Below are 23,003 nucleotides of genomic sequence, written 5' to 3'. Positions count from 1 at the left end.
CACTGTATAACCACTGAATACCATCTTACAACAATTTAGCTTTAATTTTTTTATCCTTTTAAAAATGTATCTATATATTTTAAAGTTGAACATTTTGTAAATGAGTTAAATGATAAATAAAAATTCATTCTTTGCCCATATATGTGCTTCAGATTCGGAAAAATGGTTGTGTGTAATGTAATTTAATTTAACCCTTTAAAGCCGGTCGGAGCGGGCACACTCCATTTTGCATAACTATTTTTAAATCGCGGTAGCACTGCAACCACGTAAGCTAGCGCAATAATTTTTTTTGCATATGAAACCGGAGGAGTTGTACTTACATCTTATTCCATCAGCTTGCCCTAGGTCACAGTTTCCTTCCACAGAAAGCTTTGCAAAAATTGCATAAAAAGCACTTGCAGCAACAAAAACATAATATTCCAGAAACAAGCTTCACCAATCCGATCAGCTGTTCGTAACACTTCCTACGTCCATCAGCGCGAACTATCGCATGTCCGCCATGACCTGCCCGCAACCCGAAGTGACGTCATTTTGCGGAAATGTGGTTTTTTACCATCAGGGGCTTATGAGCCTATACTTGTGTTTTTAAAAGTTATGTTTGACTTTATGACTTTCTGTGTCGTTTCTGGGATGCTTAGAACTCATATTGCACTGCTGGAAATAGTTTATTTTGATGCATATGCTATTTTTTTGCAAATTTGCATTATAATACTTATTTTCGTTTTTCCTGCAGTATATAAAAATTGGTGTATTTCAAAAATAAAAATATGAAGACACTCAAAATAAATTTCCTGTGGTGGGAAACTATTTTGTGCAACTTTTTTGTATTTACAGTTTTGAGGAATAAGCCTCTTAAATTTCTCTGACTAGAAATATATGTTAAAAAAACAAAAACAATTTTCAATTTTTTGGTAGTTTATTGCACTTTTTTGCAATTTATGTAATTACTGTGCACTTAATGCATACATATTATTAAAATTTGGGCTATAATGGTTGTATTGATGTATATCAACTTGAAATGCTCCCAAAAATGGCACTACAGCATGTAAAAACATAATATAAGCTCTGGCGAACTTGGTTCTATGGTAGGTCTTAAAGGGTTAAACTTGTTTCAAAAAGCTTAACTTAAGTTAACTGACCTTAAAACATCAGGATTTAAATCAGATCTATTCTTCATATGCAGGCTTACAGAAACTCTTTTCCACTTTTTGGGTAGTGTTTTTGTTTTTATCTGTGTGTGTGTGTTTTTGTTAGGAGCATTAAGTTCAGCCGTGGCAGCGACTGTCCCCGTCCATCTGTATTAGCTCCTTAATAACATGCAAGCTCTCTGTTTGTGTGATGGCATTCAGCGCGGCAGCATTGAAGTCTGCTGTCATTCCTTTTGTCCAATCGGTTTGAAGCTAATTTGCATGAAATTACCAGAAGAAAAAAAACCTTCTTGAGAGACTCCTGGGCCCCTTTGAAAAAACGCACACACACACGCACACACACAGAGTCTTTGTCTGCTTCATTAGTCCATCAGTCTCTCGCTCTCTCTCTCCACAGGCATCTCAACAACAATAGGATCGTTTCCATGGGACCGAACTGCTTCCACGGACTCCACAGTTTGGAGACGCTGTGAGTTTCTGTGTGTGCGCTCGTGTGAGTGCGTGTGAGCAGGAGTTGGAGCAGTCAGGGTTGAGTTGGGGTCAGGGTGAAGGGTTAGGAGATGAGAGAGAGCCTTAATTTTTACATTTGTAGAGGATCCTTAATGGGATTTATGTTCAAAAAACCTGCATTTAGAGGAATCTTTTTTCTTTCTTTTCAAGAGTTTCATCTTTAGCCCACCTTAGCACAAAGATTTGGAAACAAAGAGAAAGTACCAGCAAAGCTCCAGAGAACGCCTTAAAGAGCAATGTTAGCACTGCTCTTTAGCGTACATATTTTATTTTGATGTGGTAAGACAAGCTATGGTAAGACTGTAAAACTGCCGACAGTTCAGATCTGTGGCTTTGAAGAGAATAAACAGCTTGATGATCTTTTCTTGATAACTTGGAACCCACATCTTGCTGGTGCAAATTATACCGAATAGTTTGAAAATGATGCCCTCCATCCCTGCATTTATTACAGTTTGCAAAGGCATTCAGTGGGCTGGACTGGATTATCTATAAGGCAAATTCTGACTATCACAAGATAGTTTGAGATCCCTGCAGTAAGTAATAAATAAACATTAAACGAAGAAAAAAAAATTGATAAATCTGATACATTTATTTTTTTAATGTTGTTTTCTGTCATATATGTTTATTCAGGCTCAATATATAAAATAATGGCACTTTACAGTTGCCCTGAGAGGTCAAATGCACTGCAACACCAGCAAATAAAAAAAGGCTGCAAAAAGACATAAAACACAACAGAAGTTGACGTTTCTTCATGTTTCTTCTTGATTTCTGAAGTTGCAGTCTGTTTGATGAGTCGCCATATTTTTTTGAGATTTTTGTTCAACTTAATAAACAATCCAAAATATAGACACCAAGGAGACAGGTCAGTCAGATTGGTGGAAAACAAAAAGATCAGCGCAATGGAAGAACATCCATTTTCTTTCCTTTATCCAAGTCAGGGTCATTGGAGGCTCAAGAAACTCGAGAACAAGAATTGATGATGATGACAAAGATTGAGGGAGAAACTCAATAAAGACCATAAGCAGGGTGGGAAAAGAACAAAGGAAGGAAGTAAAAACATGAAAGGCTGTTGACTTTCAAATTAAAGGCAGAAATGATCAAATACAGGGAGGAAGACTAAAAATAAACTGTAAAACCCTCACCTTTACCACAGAAGTTAGACGCTTTATTTTAGATTTAAAATCTATTTTGTCATAAACATATGTTTTACAACCAACTTGTCCAAGATTAAAACATCTATTTGTGTCATTTGTAGGTATATTATTAATATACAGTACAGTTTACCGAGCTCCACAGTACAGCTGATTTTAAAAGATCTAAGAAATGGCGCGTGCTTGAACAGAAACACATGTGGGAATTTTCTGAGAAATGCTCGCTCTTAAAATGATCATCAATCTCATTTTAACCATTTACAATCCAAGCCAGTACACGCGTGGCGCTTCATGGAGAGATACCAGTTGTTTCTGCCTTCACCAGTAAGCATTTTTCATGGAAATATTAAATGGAGACAGAGCAGATTAACCTGTGTGTGTGTGTTTATGTTGTGTGTGTGCGTATAATCTGAGGAATGTGTGTGTGGATAGAAATGTTTCTGTTTTCTCAGTCAACCAGAGAAGCAGGTTTAAACACACAAACATACACGGACTTCATTTGGAAATACTTCTGTGTGCGCTTAGCTGGCTCTGTGTGTGGCCCGGGCTGTATGCTAATCATAATTACTATTCATGCACACACACACTCATGGGCAGCATGTGTTTGTGTGTGTATGTGTGTTGGGAGGCTGTGTACCTGTATGATGAGCAATAATAAACCAGAGCAGAGACTCGTGTTCATCTGAAGCTACAAACACAGACAGAGAGGGACCAGGAAAACGGATATGAGAGCAGAAAAAAAACAAATTAATACAACCAAGCTCTGATCAGACCAAAAGGAAAACACAACCGGCTTTTAGAAGAACATTCTTTTGCTAACGTCACTGCCTAGTTGTGCTGCGTGTTTCATGTAGGCCTCGTCCCTTTTGGCCAAATTAAGATTTTCTGGTTCCAGTAAGTGACGGAAACAGTGGTGAACAGAAAACCAAAATCCAGCTCTCAACACACAAACCTTTGAGACTGTCTGTGGGTAACACGACCCCAACCCACCAAAATAAAAACCACCATGCTGACTGACACCTGACAGTCAAGATAATGAGCCATAGCATGTTCTTAATTATTTTCAGTAGAGAAAGTAATATATGTCAATGAAAACCAACTCTTAAGGGATCAGTCGGGTTTATTTCAACCTGCTGTATTTCCCATTCATTGGGTCTGCCTTTGAACTCTTCTAGTTCACTGGCTAAGGTTTACCACTCTATGTGCAGAGCTGACCATTCCCACTATAAAGGTGTTTATCCAAGAGTCAACCATTCCAGGACAGACTATCTAAAAATGATAATATCCAAAGCTTGTGTCGAGCATGGCTGATGTTCCTAACCCAGATTTGATACTGGTCGTCCATCCATCCATCCATCCATCCATTTTTTTCTCACTTATTCATTGGGTTGTAGCTTATCCCAGTTGTCATAGGGCAGCAGATGTCCAAATCTTGAGCTGACTTTCATTAACAAAGTAGTTCCAAATTAGAGTTAGCCTTAATGCGTATGATGATTCATAACCTCTCACAGGATTTTTAGCACAGCCTCTAGTCCCAGTTTTGACCAATCATATCCCAGATTAATATTTCCAACGTAATCACTCATGCCCCTGATGTTACGTTTCAAAACAGTTAACATTACAACATTACAAATTTCACCCAATATTTCCAGTTTAGAGGATAAATAAATTAGTTCACTAAGTGTAGCAAGCATTAGCAAGGCTGGGGCTAATCATGCTAACGGATGTGCATCTATGACGCTATAAATCAAAGTACAAAGTAATAAAAGAAAACACTTGTTACATGGACATGGAAGACACAATTATTCAGAGGCAGAATTTAAGCGAAAATGGTATTTAATTACTATTTTTTAATGTAACACATTATTTGTTTAACTTCAAGGCAAAGGTTGATTCGTTTTCTTATCTCTGTAAATACATTCATTACAAAAAAACTGAATCAAAATCATTACATCAAAACTAAAATAATCTATGAGAAACAAGAACAAGAAAGCTTGATACAAACCCGCCCACAAATCCAAAAATCCTAACCTGATTGTAGATGTCAGAAAAATCCCTCATCCAATCACAAACATCCAAGCTCCATCAATAATAACCTTGGAAAACAGAACGCATACCAGTTATTGTTGTTCCTGATCGTCCCCCGGACACACACATGTACTCACACACTCAGAACCAGACGGAAGCAATTTCAATTTAATGGTATTTTTCACAATGTGGCAGCTTCATTCCACACACAGTGGATTTGTGTGTATAATAGCCACCTGCATCCCAGAGATGGATGAGAGGACCTAATTGAAGCCATGTGTGGACTTGAAGAATGCTCTAGTCTCTGCTGGTGATGAAAGAAAAGAGCAAAAAAGGGAGGCACAGTTAAATGTTTCTTTAATAAACTCAAAAGACGGGGGAAAAAAAGATTAAGCTAAACATCAAACTTGAAACACAAACATTTACATGAAACACTTTTCTAATCTAAAGCTGTCATTCCCACAGCTTCTTAAAAACTGCTTTTTTGTAATAGAACTAACATAATTCCCAGTGTAGAGCTGGTTTTCTAAATGTGAAGCAGTTACCAGTCTGGAGATGAAATTTCCAGTTTAGACTATTGGTGTGACTTTGATGCTAGTTGTTTCCCAACATTCCTTGTTTAAAGCATATTATTCCCCAAGTCCAGCTGTTTACCATGCTATATTCCCAATCTAAAGGTTATCATTAATAGTACAGAGTTATATAAAGTGTATACACTTCTATATACTTTACACTATACTCTCAATTTGAGATTTATCAATGCTAATATGGGATTTATGTTCAAATCGAGAGTCTACAATTCTCAGTACGGAGATTGTATTTCTAGTCTAGACTTTGCCATTACCAGTATAACTGGTGCTTCCTGCTACTGGTGACCAATCCAATTATTTTTCTAATTGAAACAAACATTTTTCTATTTAATAAACATTTTATTGTCAGAAGTATTACAGAAATATTAGTTTTCTTCTTTACTGATGTGAAAAGTAATTAATTCAACAAAGTTCAGCAGAACGTATTTAGCACCTTGGCATTTACACACCAGGGGGCGCTGCAGAAGAAGCTACATAAGGAAATCTCTCTTTTTCTTCCTCAGAGATTTGAACTACAACAGCCTGATGGAGTTTCCCACAGCCATCCGCTCACTCAGCCACCTCAAGGAGCTGTGAGTCTTAACTGACTGATTGAAAAAGGCATCTGTTTATCCACAGCAGACATGGCTAGCTCAGGTTCTCAAACGTTAGCATATGAGGCAAGATGTGGACAGCATCTTATGCTTGACTGTTTACATATTTTATGAAAAAGAAAAAAGGACAAAATCAATAATATTTTTTCCCTAAAAGTTAGTTCAATCAATCACGACTGTCATCAAAACAAGGAGAAGGGCGAGGGAAGCTTCCCAGTAATCATGATGAAATGAAGGAAGGAACTTTTATAATAACACATGGTGGAAACTAATTTCCTTTATCTTCCCGTTTAGCGGATTCCATAGCAACAACATCCAGTCTATCCCGGAGCATGCCTTCACTGGGAACCCTTTACTGAACACCATGTAGGTACAACTATTAACATATTCAACAGATTGCAATATTTTTCACTTCCTGGTTCCAAAATTAATGAGGACAAAATCAATAATCTGCTAAATTCATCTATTATTTATCATATCTTCAAGATAGTGACAGTCAGGGATGATGATCTCTCTTCTTACTCCATCGTCACCTTGATAAACACTTTGCTGATGAGTTTTGTTGAACTAAACATGATGTTTATGGTTGGTGATAATTATTAGTGATAATATTTTTTTAACAAGATCATGAAACATGTTTTATTATGCTTTAGGGTGGGGCATGCTGAGCCCCACGGTTTCTCAGTTCGATCCACTGTGGCTGTCTCCATGTTTATATGCAGCATCTTAAGTAATTTTGCTAACCTCTGTTTAACACTTGTTAGCTTCTCTTTTTTTTGTGGACGTTTTCCAGATTTTTCTATGACAACCCAATTCACTCTGTTGGACGCTCGGCCTTCCAGAACCTACCAGAGCTTCGCATGCTGTGAGAAACACTCACATTCAACACACAAATAACACAGCACAGCACTTTTATAGATTTAAGTAAACCTGTTAAGTACTTCAGTATGTTTTGGGACTTTTCTTTTATGAAGCGCCTTGAGGCGACTTTTGTTGTGATTTGGCGCTATATAAATAAAATTAAATTGAATTGAATTGAATTGAATTTTCTGCCTGACAAACAATAGAGTAGAGACATTTTTACTTCTGCCTAACCAAGATCAGAGACATAAATAAGTCTCAAAGCAATGAGTCAGTTACAACTACTGAATCTTTTCTAAATTGTTTTAGGAATGTATGATTAGTAAAATCTCACAAAACCAAGCTGTAAATGCACACCATTCAAGCTCCAAGACCAGTTTCAGTAGTGTCACAGAGATATACTCTGAAGGTAGAGCGTGGCATCTATTACAAAGTTAGCCAACTCTTGTAGGACCATCTGCACCTCAAGGAAGATCAAAATGCCCTCTGGCCTGTCACAGGCCCTTAGTATGGTAGTGGTGTCTTCCATTGCCTCAGAAGTTTCAGCTCTGCATCAAAGCAAAATGACATGAAAACATAAGATGCTGGACCAAAATGTCTTACATCTGGATGGCATAAAGCAGTAGCTGTGGAGTCAAAGAGATGTCCATCTGTCCTTTGCCTCAGCCACTAAAGAGAGATTCAGTGGTTTCCAATGAACATGTCCATAAAATGAGTTTAAACGCCATCCAAAGCAATGGACGACTGTAGCAGAACAAGACTGAAAGGCAAGGTTTACAAGATGGTAGTGAGATCTGCTGTGATGTTTGGTTTGGAGACGGTGGCGCTGACAAAAAGACAGGAGGCCAAGCTGGTGGTGACAGAACTATTGAAGTGAAGGAGGACATGCAGAGGGTCGGTGTGACTGAGGAGGATGGGGGGTTTGGGTGAGAGTGGGTTAAGTGATTCCCTGTGGTGACGCCTGAAGGGAGCAGCTGAAAGAAGAAGAAGCAGCATTGATAAACTGAAGTCAAAGTTTCTGTCTTTGAACCTCACAGATCCGCCCCATGACAGATCCAAGTGTTGACAGCTTTAGATGAGAAATATCAAGTAATGGCTGAGCATATATGACGTGCAGATTCAACCTCCCTGTTGCCCTTTTGTTCAGTGCAGATGTTAATTACGCAAATAATGAAACGCAGTAAATCATTTTCTGCTTCTCTTAGCTTAAACGCTCTTTCCGTGCCCAACTCTCAGATCTCTGAATGGAGCTGCAGATCTCACTGAGTTTCCAGATCTGACGGGAACCAAAAGCCTGGAGAGCCTGTAAGTGACACACACACACACACACACACACACACACACACACACACACACACACACACACACACACACACAGGAATGTTTTATATCCGAGTGTGTTTGCTGTTGTAGCCGCCATCAGTGTGTTTCTGAGAGCTGAACACCCCAAATCACACTGCTGTTATTAATACGCAGCAGTTATTATTCTATCTGACAGACTGTAACTTTATTTTTCTGCAGCTCGGCGTGAAATTAAAACCCTTCTTTCTCCTTGTTGTGACCCACTTTTCCGTGTCACAATAAACACCTTGGCTGTGTTTATTTTCTTGTATTTTTCCATTTAAGCTCATTTCTGAAAGCAGTGTGTATTTAACAGTAACCTCACGCTGAACCAGTAGGTGGAAATAAAAAGTCCAACCAAACAAACCGTCCCACATTCTTCCATTTGACCCTCTCCAGTGTTAACCCCCCTCTCCAACATCCTGTTTCATCCTGTGAATCCAAATTTTGCACGTAGCTGCTTTTCTTTAATCAGACTTTTCCATATTGATGATTTATTTTTCATATAATGAGCTTGGACCACTCACCGTATTACTCATTACTGTACTGGCTTCATTTCAGCCATGTGGATGAGGGAGTCATTCCACCTTAATGCAACTTCAAAGCACCTCAACATATGGCTGTAAAGTGTAATGCACTGTGGACGCCCCTGGACACATCACAATGTTTCTACATGCTATTTAACAAGCATATACAGTTTATTTTACACAATTTACAATACAATATACCCAAACATGTACTAACAATATACTAACCTGTTTCCAAAAAAAAAAATAAGACTACAATAAATTGAAAATGGTTCAAAGACAACAATAACTTAATTTCAGATTTAATCACTTTCTTAAAGGCTTTACAGGCCAAAATAATCTGTGTTTGGCAGATTGTTTTTTTGTTGTAACAAACTTTCTAGCAATAAATCTTATAGCACTAGGAAGCCTGTTTATTTCCCTTTTTCCTCTGATGTGGAGCCACATTTTCAAGGAAAATGCATGTGTGGGTTGCCCCCATGAAAAACTCAGATCTTCTTTGCCAATGCCAAACAGCTTATTCTGCTACCGACTCTTGTTTGGTGTCGTTTACTGGATTGGATGAGTGAAGTCTGAAGAAACAATTTGTTCATTAAACAAACAGGTAGCATGTGGAATAACCATGTACAGCTACAACATCCTGGCACCTCCTCCTCATGCTGGTCACGAGCTTGGACACGCATTGCTAAGGGGATGACAACCCATTCTTCAGTGGGTGTGTTGGTCACTCTGACAGGAGCAGCACAGCCAAGCTGATCTCACAAGAGTTCAGTGGGGTTGAGGTCAAGACTGCAGGCAGGTCATTCCATCCTTTCCACTCCCAAATTCTGGAGGTGGTCTCTGATAAACCCCGCTCTGTGGGGGCAAATACTGTCATCTTGGAGTATAGAGTTTGGTCCCAGACTGTGGAGATATGGGATTGCTACAAGTTGCAGAACCTCATCTCAGTGTCTTTCTGCTTTAAGATTGCCTCCAGTGATGACAAACACCTGGAGTACAATAAACTCAAAACAAAAGCCAAAAGCAGAATAAGCTGTTTGTCACTGGCAGAGAAGATTTGTCAGTTTTTTTCATGGGCGCAAACCACATACTCAACTGCTCAACCCACAAATTCATTTTCCTTACAAATGTGGCACCATTTAAGGGGAAATAAACAGGTTTTTCAACAGTGTAAGATTTACTGCCAAGAAGCACTGTCACAACAAAGAAATAATCAACCAAACACAAATTTCCTTACTTTTGTACTTTATTTCATGTTGAAACTGAGAAATGTAATCGTTTTCTGATTATTTTAAACTTCAGGATCAGTGCATGAAAAAGCTGAGAAAGTTGCATAATCCTTATTAAAAAACAAATGCGAGAATAGAAACACCACTATTTTGTCCAGACTCCTTTAGGATGGACTGAGGTGATGTGGAAAACTGTCCTCTGCACTGACCAATCAGATTCTTTTGGGAAATCATGGACGCTGCATGCATCCAGATGAAGACCTTGCTTATTTATGCAAGACCATGCCATCATCCGTGATGGTACTGGAGAGGCATTAGTGCCTGTGGGGGGAGTATCTTGTTCATCCGTGACAGCAGTGTTGAACAGAAACTGTTGATGTTGAACAGTTTCTACAGACTTTGAAGAAACATATGAAGAAACATATGAAGAAACATATGTCACCACCCAGATTCCCAGCATCTCTTTATGAGAAAGACGTGCATATCTCAGGATAGCAATGCCAAACCACATTCTGCATGTATTCCAGCCCTTTAAAAACATCTGGAACAATATGAAACTAAATATATGACAAAGGCAGTCCAGAATTATGGAGCAGCTAGCTAACTTGCAACAAGCAAGAACTGTTTTTAAAGAAGGTCGAAGGCATCACATTGTGAAATATTCCCTTTCTTTTCACATTCTTTTTAAACATGTTGCTGATGATAAATTCATAATATGAATGTAATATCTGTGGGGGAAAAAAACTTTAAAATTCCAAGTTTTAGCATTTTATCTTTTCTGTTGTTTTACTTTCACAAGATTTCAGCTTATTAGAAACAGGGCTGTGAATACATAACACATTTTTAATGTACTTCTAAATAGCTCCTGTGGAAAACTAGTTCTGTTTTATCTCTCTGTGTGTAGGACTATCACTGGAGCTCGAATCACCTCATTGCCCGGTTCAGTTTGTGAGCAGCTTCCAAACCTGCAGCTGCTGTGAGTCCAAACACAACAATTACATCCACATCTCTGCATGTCTCTAAACACTGAACTCAGGCTGAAGGTGGTCCCTGAAGGCCCTGTACATCATCTGGGGACTATTCATGTCTGTCCGTCGAATCATATCTGCTGTTGCTTCATTTATTTCAGATATTTTTTAATGTCTTGGCTTGTATGCTGGGAGCTGTTGTGATGTGTTCAGTGTGTATAGGAAATTACGGTGCTGACAGCTTCAACTCACTCTCTCCCTCTGCAGCGATCTCTCCTATAATCAAATCCAGACTCTTCCCAGCTTCTCCGGCTGTGAGAGCATTCGAAAAATGTGAGTTTAATGTTCATTTTACATTTAATTAAACTGTTCTTCTTCATGTTTTATTGCCTTTTTTTGGGAGGGTCGGATATAGCTTATTTTTTGGCCTGTAAAGCCTTTAAGACACAGTTATTAAATCTGAAGTTACCATAACAATCAATAAAGTACAGACAGCTGTGCATTATGGGAATAATTATCACCCTCATAGTCTATTTCTGACCAATCAGGTCATTCAGGAAACACTTGCTGTAAAACAGATTCTTTAGTGATGTAATGGAAACAACGATGGCTAATATGTGTGTGTGCATGTATGTCTGTTTTTGTGAGGACCGCAGTGAGTTCTGGGCCTTGTGAGGACATTTTGTACAGTTCGAGGCTTCAGATTTAGTTTTGGGGGGATATGAGTTAGATCAAGTGGCAACCCCCCAAAATTATGTTGCAGTGCAAAAAACTGCAAAAACTTTCCAACTTTGTGGCAGGAATAAACACATTTATAACCTGCTATTATTTAGTCTGTATAGCTAATTTCACCTTGGAGAACAACTGTATTTAACTGACCAACAGATCAACTGTACAGGACATGTAGTTAGTTGTCTTCTAGGCTTCACCTCAGCTAATTGTACTCACCAAAGCAGACCTTTTGGAACTTTCTTGAATGTAATTAACTGACCAATAACATAGCTTACCCTGTGGTTAATTGTACTGGCAGACCATCCATGAAGTCTGTGCTTCAGTTTTGGTGAATCACATTGAAGGAATTTATTTTATCTATTAATTAACAGGTATGTGTGTCCGTGTGAAACACCCATACAGCTTATGGATTCAACTAATCATCTCCACACACTCCAGCCTTCTCCATAAACCGTGTTTCATTTACAGTCCGAGAACTCAGGTTGATGGAGGGGCATGTGAATGCATCATATGAGCGATGGTCCTTTCAAAGATAGAAATACAAACATGTGCGTGTGTGTTTTTCAGTGATCTGCATCACAATGTGGTAGAAAAACTGGAGGAAAACACATTCGCTGGTCTGCTATCACTACGCTCACTGTAAGCATGCAAAAACACATACACACACACACACACACACACACACATACACACACACACACACACACCACCAATTTAATTGGCCGGCAGATCCTGAGCAGTGATCTCTCTGTAAGTATTTCCAAATGGAAACTCACTTAGTCATCCAGGTGGTCCGCTTGTGTATGGGACAGGTTTGATGCTATAGTTTGGAACAAAGACAAGAATCTGCACAGCACTACACCTGATACTACAGCTCATACTAACACTACACTTAGGACTATTGTAGTTTTGAATTTTTGCAGCCTCCAGTATTACAGCATCTCAAACTGAGAAACGAGTCATGCCTCTCTTAACATTACTGCTAATTTTATTATGGTATTACAGACGTAAGAGTATTATGTGCACACTTTCTTTTATTCTGGGATTAGAAACAAAGACCTGCTGTTTCATAGGCCTGTGGTGCTTTCGCTTTAATCCAAACTAACAGCCTACGCAACAGCAGAGATCAGGTCAGCGTACAAAGTTTACCAACAGATTAAAGGGGAACAAACAAAAATGGACAAAAAATACAGACAGGGTTATGTGTCTGCACACAAGGTATTCACAGGCTAAAATACAATCATGAAAAATTCAAAAGACCATGAAAATTGTTGATCTTTTACATATTTCCACAAACCCTGCAGACTGGGTTGACAACCAGAAGAACATCACAGTAAAAAAGAACTTTTTCAATCATCTGTTCAATAAAAATGTTGATAAGTTCTTTCTGTTAAGGAAAAAGCAACTGAATCTCAAGCACCATGGCTGGTATTTAGCACAACTAACTTCTTGTAGATTTAACTGGCGTATTTTTTATTATCATAGATCACTGTTTCTGATCACATGACTGCTGGTTTGTTTTGTTTTTCTATCCTGCAGTGATTTGTCCTGGAATCGACTGTCATCGGTGAAGCCAAACTCGTTCTCTGCTCTCCCTGCTCTCACCAAACTGTGAGTTCTTTATCCATCTGAATATTGGTTAGTAGTTTTGAAACCATTTTTTAAAAATTCCTTTTTTTAAAATTAGATAGCGTAGTAGTTGAGAGTGGACAGGAAAGCAGGGAGAGAAAGTAGACAAAGAAGCGCAGCAAAGGTCGCACGCAAACCCGTGAGCTGAACGGGTGCCTGGAAAACCATTTTTGAGTGAAATGCATGTTAAAACAGCTGCTGAATTTTCAGCAAATATGTTCAACTGCCCTTAACTATGTCATTTTAAGTTGAAGATTTGTGGTTTGTCTGAGATTCTAACCTATAGATGCACAGGAGAGGGGAAATTTTCCTTAAATTTATCAGAATTAGTTATAGAATATGATTAACTGGTTTCCACACCTTCTCTTCCTCTGTCTTCGCAGTGACTTGTCATCCAATCAGCTTTCTTCTCTGCCTCTGAGTGGCCTGCAGAGTTTGACTCACCTGCGTCTGGCTGGAAACGAGCAGCTGACGGAACTAATAGCCCAAGAGGATCTGCCTCGAGTCAGGTGGGCATCCACTCATAAACAAAGGAAGACATATATGTATTAAGAGAAGTCCACGTACCACCAGACTGTGATGCAGGACCTCCAACATGGTTATCAGGAAGCAGACTTATCCACAAATCTGTCCTGCAGTGCAAACACTGCTGATGTGATTTAGGAAAAGGTTTGAATTAACAGCCACTTTACTGCTGATTAACTCCTATAGTGTTTAGATGTCACACACACACATTCACACACTCACTCACACACACAGTGTAATCTGTCTCCTCCATCTCTGATGGAAAGCATCTAAAGGGACATTCCACTGAACAGCAGGTGCAATAAAATGAATTTATTTGAGCCATGTTTGGACAGATAGAGGTGTTTATCACTTTGTGCGTTTGTGTGTGCTCAGGGTGATGGAGCTTCCCTACGCCTTCCAGTGCTGTGCCTTCATCTCCTGTGAGCGGAGAGGCGGAGGCGCAGGAGGCTTGTCCTGGGAGAGAGAGGAAGCAAGAGACTCAGCTGGAAGAGATGCAGCTATCCTTTCCAGCCAAGGTGAACCCCAACACAAAATGAAGTTTTCACCTGAGGAGCCAAATGATTACATACACCAACCAGGCGTAACATTATAACCACTGACAGGTGACGTGAATTATACTGAATCATGGCACCTGTTGGTGGGTGTTAGAGCAAGTGAACATGCCGTCTTCAAATTTTATGTGACCTCACAACTTACAGGTGTTAAAGGATGCTGCTAAAGTCTTGGTGCCAGATACCTCAGCACATCTTCCATCAGCCTTGATGGTCAGGGTGTTTTTGACAGCAATAGGGGGACCGACACGGGTCATAATGTTATGCCTGACCAGTGTATTAATAAGAGATAGACATAACTACTTTGTGGGCTCCACATTTAAAGCCTCTGCTTTAGCTTTAACTTCGTGGAGACGGCTGTCCGCTTCTTAATCTTGAGCCAGATGTGAGCAAGAAGGTGAATTCAGATAACACTAACAGGTTTGCTTAGGAAGCTGCATTCATTTCAAGTAAAAGACCAAAACCAGAGCACACTCTTTTTGGATAGTCTGTTTGCATAATTAACTGTACAGCAAACATATTATTTGTTGGTTAATTCCATTAGAAATTCTCCAAAAGGCTCCATGAGCACAAACACAGTCCAGACTGCCAGTTCATGGAATCCAGTTAATGGAGGTGAGACCTAGCAGAGAGCTAGCATGTCTCTAAATTTGAAGTCTCAATTTCCCCCGGACTGGAAATTTTTCTATAGATGCCACAATCGTTTAGTCGCACGCTGTAAATGTGTTTATTACTGCTGTAAAGTTGGATATTTTAACATGGGAGACTATGGGAACTGACACATTTTTGGAACAGCCTCAAGTGGCCACTAGAGGAACTGCAGTTTTCCGCTTCATGTTTCAGTGGCAGAGGTTGCACCTTCTTTAACTCCTCAGAAACCCCTTCCTCAGGGTACCCCCTTTAGGATGGGACTTAGAACACTGGACAGTGTTAGTTTGTTTCTATTTTTTTGTCATTCAAAACTACAACATGGAGCTTGTTAAGCATTTATGCAAAAAAGGAGAAGAAACCAGCAGAGATTTGAGGCACTGCTCTACACAGAAGGTCAGCCCTAATATTTTTTTCAGGTCATCATTTTTCTTCATTAGATAATGTAAAAAAAAAAGAAGCTAGGTCAGAGTGGAAGCAGGTAATGAATGGATGAAAAGTGCTTTATGTAAGATTTAATAGGAGGTGTGATCAAAATGTCCCATAAAAATAAAAAAAATAAAGTTTCCAGTTTGAAATTTGGCTGATCACCAGTTCAAAGTTGTTTTTTTCATCCAGCTTTCACTTAGTGATGCTTGTTTTTCCACTAAAAGTAGAAATAAAACCAACGTACTGCTGTCCTCACTGTGTCTCTGCAGTAGATCAAGATTGGGAAGATTTCCTGATGGAGTTGGAAGATGAGCCCAAACCCCAACACTCAGTCCACTGCAGCCCGGCACCAGGTACCAAAAACCCCTGTCTGTCAAATAAAAACACAATAAACACACATCTGTAATATGAAAATTAAGGAATCACAACTCTGAAACAGATTTTATTGGTTTTAGAGAATTAAATCAACAGCAACTCTATGATAGCGGAGTCTTTATCATCAGTGCTACATTACCTATGAGGATTAATTACTTAAATCTTTATCTGTGAGAAAAATCTCATCTCTACATTTCTACATTTTAAAAACACCTCAGTTGCAAATAAGAGCTTAGAGTCACACTTTTTTGGCTTACAATCATTTGTGTATCTTTGTTTTGATTAAAAGAAAACTTGTTTTAGATGTAAAACACCAGAGGGCGCTGCAGGAAGGGACTTCTATCATTACAGAAGTGTAAATACTAGTTGTGTGTACAAAAACATTTAAAACATTGCGGTAATGGTTTATGTTTCCTGCAGGACCGTTCCGTCCCTGCCTCCACCTGCTCGGCAGCTGGATGATTCGTGGTGGGGTTTGGCTTATCGCAGCAATCTCATTGGTCAGCAACAGTCTTGTCGTCCTTTCAGTCTTCTTTTCTCCGGCCACTTCTCTCACTCCCCCCAAACTACTGATTGGCTTACTTGCCCTGGTGAATGGGCTGATGGGAGTGTGGAGCGGCTGGTTGGCGGCAGTGGACGCTTGGACATTTGGGAGCTTCTGGAGGTAGGACGCCAAACCAGAACACACTGGGGACTCTGGGTATCACTCGAGGGATTTAGGAGGAGATCAAGGAGGAGGGGGGGATACACTGTATATTTTAAGGAAATTAAGGATTGATTTTTAGGGGAATTTGGGACTACTTTTCCAAAGAGTGATTTTAATTACCTTAAAATCAGTTGGATTAGAATGCTTTGAAAGCACTGTGGATTACAGGGAGCTTGGGCACACTGGAATCCAGACAATGACGTAATTGAAATGTTTAGCACCCTCTGGTGTGAGGATCTTTGGAATTTTGGGGACTCTTGAGACATTGTGGATTTATTCTGGAACCAGGAAACAGTTGATTTCTGAAATTCTCAAAAACAGGTAGGGTAATGATAGATACAGTGAGAGTACTCTGGAGTCTAAAGACAAGCTTCACATTCCTATTGGCATAAGAAGCTCGCTAATAGGAACCTTATAGATAAACAATAAAATACATCTATCACATCTGGCAGAGAGACTACCCATCTGTTGTATATAAGATGTAGTGATGAGTACTAAACCTGAGTGTATAGTGGTAAACAAGAACAAAAACAAAACAATTGAAGATTTTAAGAGTGGAGACAGATGTGTTTGGACTCTGTTTAAAGTTTTGACATTGTATGTTCCAGGTACGGGGCAAAGTGGGAGAGCAGCTTCCTGTGTCGACTCAGTGGGTTCCTTTGTGTGTTTGCGTCACAGACCAGCCTCTTCCTCCTTACCGTTGCAGCTCTAGAGCGATGCGTGGCCACCACTGTAGGACACAGCAAAACTGCTAGCAACAGTGGTGAGGAAACATATATGTAGATCCACCAGCTTTTATTTACCCTCTACACCAACATTATTGTCTCTGCCATCCAAATTTTTACAAAACAACACTATTTTATATGTCACAGATATAACATAATCTTTTATGCACATTACATAATAAGATGACACAGTTCTATATGCCAAAACTGTGCACTTCATCATGTTATATATTCAAAGTCTGCAAAGTTTATTTTTATGCAGATGACACTGTTCTTATAGGCATCACCAAACTCACAGATAAAAATTAAAGCCACCAAACCCTAATTTAATTTTAAAGAAAGTGAACTTTTATGATTTGGGGGAACTAATTTCACCAAAATGATAACATTTTGTGTTTTGATGCATGCTCCAGGTAAGTAAATCCCCAAAAGCTGATTCTGTTCATCTGAATGTAGCGCTTTCAGATGGAGACCATTGACCATTGATCAGTGGCCATGAGTACCTCAGAGAGAGTTGGCTGCAATCACAGCATTGTAAGATGGCGACGAGGTACCCTTAGGCCCCCTCCTCGACTGAGGTCTTTCCCTTATTACATAAATGGCCTCCTTGACTCCCTGCTCACACCAGCGTTCCTCCCTGTCCAGGATGTGTACATCCTCATCATTGTTCATTCAGTGGGTTAGTTTCCATCATTGTGCAAATGTACTGTTTATAAGATTGGGGAAACCTGCAGTCTACTGATACTGAAGAAGTAACTTGAATAAGTGATGAAACGTCTCTCCCACTGAAAACGCTACGTCCAGATGAACAGAATCAACTTTTCTGTCCTTATGACTTTTGGCTTCATGGTTAATAAAAATAGCCTAAAAGACATTCTTTGCTAAAACTCATCTTTAACAGCTCATCAGTACTTTAATTTGGATATTTGACTTTAACATTTACTTAGGAGTGTCTACATGTTTACTGTCTACATACAGTTTTTAAAACACATTTTTCAGTTTGTCATTGATATCCAGCACATATTATTATTATTTTCATTTACCAACATTCAGACACTCTTAAAAGCTGATTTCTGATTTCACTCTTTTTTTACTTTTTAAAAAACTGCAGGTCACTCTTCATCGCCGTTATCCTTCCGTGTTTCCATCTGTCTGTGTTTCCTGTTGGGCTTCACCGTCACAATGCCCTCCCTGGTGGCCGGACACAGCAGCACCTCTCTCTGTTTACCACTACCTTCCTCATCATCATCGTCGTCCCTAGCCTTCTCCGTGTCTCTGGTGCTCTTCGACTCCCTCTGCTTCCTTCTCATGACGTTCTCCTACACTCATCTCTACTGTCGCGCCCACAAGGCTCCACCCAGCTCAGAGGAGGAAGCGGCATTGACGCGACATGTGGCCTGGCTGCTCTTCTCTGACTGCCTCCTCTACCTCCCTGTTGCCTTCCTTACGTTCTCCTCCCTCCTGCGCCTCCCAGCCGCTGGACCAGAGGCAGCGAAGGGGGTTCTGCTGCTTGTCGCCCCACTGCCAGCCTGTGTCAACCCTCTGCTCTACCTCCTCTTCAACCCGCTCGCCAGGGAGGAACTGGCAGCACTGGCCAAACGCACCTGCAAGGGCGTGGCACTACTGGAGCTACGCAGGCCGAGAAGAGGAGGAGGCGGAGCTGGAGGTCTGAGTCCATGCACACTGGATTTAGCGTATGACGAGGATGCAGAGAAACAGTCATGTGACTCGACGCAGGTGCTGGTACTTGTCGGAGGTGTCAAAGAAGAAGACGAGGAAGTGGGGCAAGGAAGGGCAAAGAGTGGCGCACAACATTTAGCGACACTTCAATAAACTGAACACAAACACAAAAGGTTTCAAGTCTCACTTGACAAAAGTTAAATAAGTAAACGTTGTGCCAGCTGGTCACTGCAATCAAAGAGCCCCTGATTAGCTGTAACTAACTATAAAGTAAAGTATTATTAAGTGTAGCAGATGACCAAGCCCTGTTTGGATGGGATTTCTTCATGTAGGGAAATCAGCTGATTTAGTGTAACTCACTCTGAGCAGTGATTTTCTGTGAAAAAAAAGTGTGTCCCAGGTCCTGTTTTACTTTGTCTGTCCTGTCCTAATGGGTTTAAAGCAGTGACCAACATTTAAATACAGTCACAAATTAATTTCAGACACACAGCCATGAGAATTATGAAAACTGATGGCTGCAGAGGGCACATCAAGGCTTTGTCAAGTGAGACAAAACCAACACAAACATATACCGTATGTATAATCCACAGCAGACTGACTGACTGGACTGTGAGGCAGCAAATGTAGCAAAGGATGGTGAAAGGAAATGAAGGGTGCTCACCATAAACTCACCACCAATTTCTGTTGTTGTCTACCTTCTCCACCATCTTTTTTTTTCTCCTGCAGCAAACTGTCCAAGGCAAAGGCAAAACTCTGAAGAAGTATGAATTAGGAAAAGTAGCAGAAGATGGGACCTGTGTTTGGTCCGTTAATCTTATTGACCAGGACAGACACCCACACACAGACACACACGCATTATCAAGGGTATAAATTCAGCAGCTTTTATTTTGAAATATGACACAATTTACAGCGCAGTGTTACCAAATGTTGCCCCGCATGCTTCTGGTAACAGCTCGTGTTTTCGCGGGTGTGTGTGAAAAGTGCAGCGTCCTTGTGAGTGTCGTCACAGTTCATCCTGAAAACAGGCGTCAGGAGACGGAGAGCTGAAGCTCGTGTTCAACACCTGGGAAAAAACATCACAACTGGTCCTCCAAACGGAGTAAACCATCTCCTCTCCCAATCATGAGTGTTCAAATTAAACATGGTCACATTATGAGGTCAGAATACTCAATGTAAGAGTGTGAGCAGGACACAAGATGAGCTTCGGGCTGCAGTAAGGGTCATCAAAACATCTAGTGTGAGTTAACAGCTCATGCATGATTCATAATGTTCGCACAGTCACTGCAGCTTTAAAGGTTAACAATGCTAGTAAATGAAAGGGGGACACCTGGTGTTTCAGGTGCAGCTCGCTCTAGATTGTGTTCCAGGTGGTACGTACTTAAAGATTAAACGACTTGGGATCATAGGAATAAGAAACAGAAGGTTCATATTGAACCAAGTGTCCTGTGGCAAATGATTCAGGATGGGGGAATGTACCATTAAGCCCTTAATCCACCTTAAACAGGCTAAATCTGTAAAAGCATGCCTTCTTTCTCAATTTAAGCCTTGTCTACTGTCAAATGGGTTTACATTAGAAAGATCCGATCTCATGTACCTTCAGTAATCAGGAGCATTTACACTTCTTGTTTTGGACTAAGGAAGCATAATTTTACCCAGATTTACGAAAGTAATTTACTTGAACAAAAGGATGCTGCATGTGCCGCTGTGTGTGTGTGTGTGTGTGTGGGTGTATGTACAGTAAATGTGTGTACATATTGTTGTAAATACAAGCTACTGTGACAATCTGTTTTTCTTTCTGTGTAGACTGTGAGAAATCTTTCATTTTTTAATGTTTGTTCATTTTGGCCCAATGTCAACATTTGATTTTCTCTTCAGTTTAATTTATACTGTCATACATGTGCACCTCAATGAGCATTATTAAGCTGTCATAGATTTCAATCCATGAATTCATCCATTCTTTTTTTCTTTTCTTGTAAGTTATTTAAAGTCAGGTTTGCGGTGGTGACATATTGACCTCTAAACATCCACCGGGTCACTGGTGAAACGCTTACTGCTGGGGTTAGGTTTTGGTGGTAGTTTAGCCAAATGCTAAACAAGCTCACTTAAAGAAACGAGATGCTGCCTTTCAAATTAAATGTTTTACATTCGTTCACTTCTGTTTCTACGACTTCTGCAAAGGTGAAAATTCCAAATAAAAGTGTCGATGTGAATCTGAACTTTCCCTGAATAGTTTACTGTTCACAAGAAGTTAAGCACTACAGTCCAGTTGTCATTCCCAGGTCTAGAAAGTGGTCTGGTAAATCAGAAGTGTTGCCTTTAGGCTCAGATTCCTCTGAACCACAACAGTCCTCTGCATTAGTCCTCTGTACTCCGCCATCTGTCAACCTCACACTTCATTTTACCCTCATTATGAAGATCCAGGGAAACTACTTCCACTGAGCCAACAACTGTCCACTGCTAGCTGTCCCAAATCAACTGAATCAATCAAAAAGATCTCATTTGTACTTTGACATTTAAACTGTTCAGTATCCACTGAGTAGTTTATTTGGTTAATTGTTTGGGATTTTTTTTAAAGGTGTTCCCATTTCAAGTAAAGTCTGTAACATTTTGGCCTTACAATTTTTTTAATTTGTTTTTTTCATCTCATGTTTCTAAGCAAGCCTTTAAAAATGCTCCTCACCGACCCCAGTTAGCTGAGGTGAAGCCTAGCAGCTACAACCATCTATATGTGTATCCACTTGCCAAAGAGGCCACACCCATAGCAGTGGAAACTTAGTAAGCCTTAATAAAAATTTAAACAGGTGAGTTAAAAAAAAACATTCTCCCCACTTACAGTTATTATGAAGGGGGAAATTATCTATAGACACCAACACAAACATGTTTGTTTCTGCTGTAAAGCTGGACGTGTTAATGTGGGCGCATATGGGGTTTACTCACTGCTAGAGCCTCTAGTGGACATTAGAGGAACTGCAGTTTTTAACTTCATCTTTGAGCTTAAGAAGCTGCTACTTGTTTTTAACTTTCAAACAAATGAAATGTCTGTGTGTAAACTGGGTTTCAGATGATGATACAGCTGGAAATTTTGGTTGTTTTGATTCGCATGCATCTAAATAATCAAAGTAAGAGTGCTGCATGGTCATTGTCCACATCCTGCATGATCTGCATGAGCTTTTACCCAAATTTAATGTGAGCTTGAGGGTGAAAAACAAGATTAAAAAAAACAATCAATGTGCTGTTTGTGTAAAAAAAGAAAGAAAGAAATATGGGCGGGGTCTCTGACTCCGCCCACTTTGTTCAGCTATAGCACGAGAGCAAATTTAACAAAAAAAAAAGAACAAAAGAAAGAAAGAAAAGCATGACTGTTTGAATGTGCGCTCTGTGGCAGTTTGACTGCTGCACTTTTCTCTGACCAGCACTTAAAATAAATAAAAATAAAGAAGTTCATAAGCTTTGTTAAAACCTGAATGGTTCAAACTTCATCCTTTCACTTGATTTCTGGTCATCTTGTAAACGACTGTAAAATATTTGAGTGTCTTTTGGTTTAATTTGTAAAACTGAGAATGAAGTTTTAGTTTTGTGACATGAATAAAAGTGTGTGGCTGAAACTGCACTGAGCTGTCTATCTCTTTTTTTCCAGAAAGAACAGAACAAAAAAAAACGACAGTCAAACTGTCTTGAATATATGTGTATTATTTTGAGACAGAACCAAGATAGAAACCTATGGGAACTTATCCTCTGAGTCTCACCCACAGCCACTCAGTCAGAACCTCATGGGAGCCACGGCGGTCAGATGCAGACCCAGTGGTGGAGTAAGAGCCTGCAAGTAAAGGTGCCACAAACTGTATATAAAAGACAGAGGCCACTGTGTCACCCATGAGATGACTTGTTGAAGCTTCAGTGAAGCTTTAGTGTTTTGGCCACTGCCATGTGAGATTCTTTAGAACCAGAAGTGATTATATTGCACAGACAAAGATACCTGCCATAATGGTAATCATTAATAATAATAATAAAATCCCAGTTTCACTCACCAGAGAACCACAACGCGGACTTCTTG

General features: G+C 39.8%; 1 protein-coding gene across 2 annotated transcripts in view; it reads left to right on the top strand.

The window, feature by feature from the left end:
- The window catches only part of LOC116319730 (leucine-rich repeat-containing G-protein coupled receptor 5-like), a 44,098-nt gene extending 21,539 nt beyond the window's left edge, over positions 1–22,559 (top strand). Inside the window, exons 6-20 of one of the 2 annotated variants that reach the window (XM_039601542.1) lie at positions 1,546–1,617; positions 5,931–5,999; positions 6,315–6,386; positions 6,814–6,885; positions 8,118–8,186; positions 10,883–10,954; positions 11,214–11,279; positions 12,246–12,317; positions 13,218–13,289; positions 13,691–13,816; positions 14,208–14,350; positions 15,736–15,816; positions 16,259–16,502; positions 17,153–17,307; positions 18,381–22,559. In XM_039601542.1, coding sequence (XP_039457476.1) covers positions 1,546–1,617; positions 5,931–5,999; positions 6,315–6,386; positions 6,814–6,885; positions 8,118–8,186; positions 10,883–10,954; positions 11,214–11,279; positions 12,246–12,317; positions 13,218–13,289; positions 13,691–13,816; positions 14,208–14,350; positions 15,736–15,816; positions 16,259–16,502; positions 17,153–17,307; positions 18,381–19,102 — 2,107 coding nt within the window. In that variant the 3' untranslated portion in view covers positions 19,103–22,559. Of the gene's footprint in view, positions 1–1,545; positions 1,618–5,930; positions 6,000–6,314; positions 6,387–6,813; positions 6,886–8,117; positions 8,187–10,882; positions 10,955–11,213; positions 11,280–12,245; positions 12,318–13,217; positions 13,290–13,690; positions 13,817–14,207; positions 14,351–15,732; positions 15,817–16,258; positions 16,503–17,152; positions 17,308–18,380 lie in introns of both variants that reach the window. The other variant, XM_031739151.2, reaches the window with a different exon arrangement.
- Positions 22,560–23,003: the final 444 nt, after the last annotated feature.

Source organism: Oreochromis aureus, linkage group 17, assembly GCF_013358895.1.
Source record: "Oreochromis aureus strain Israel breed Guangdong linkage group 17, ZZ_aureus, whole genome shotgun sequence".
NCBI classification, from domain to species: Eukaryota; Metazoa; Chordata; class Actinopteri; order Cichliformes; family Cichlidae; genus Oreochromis; species Oreochromis aureus.
Note: the sequence above shows the minus strand (reverse complement) of the source record. Positions and strands in the feature narration are given on the sequence as shown.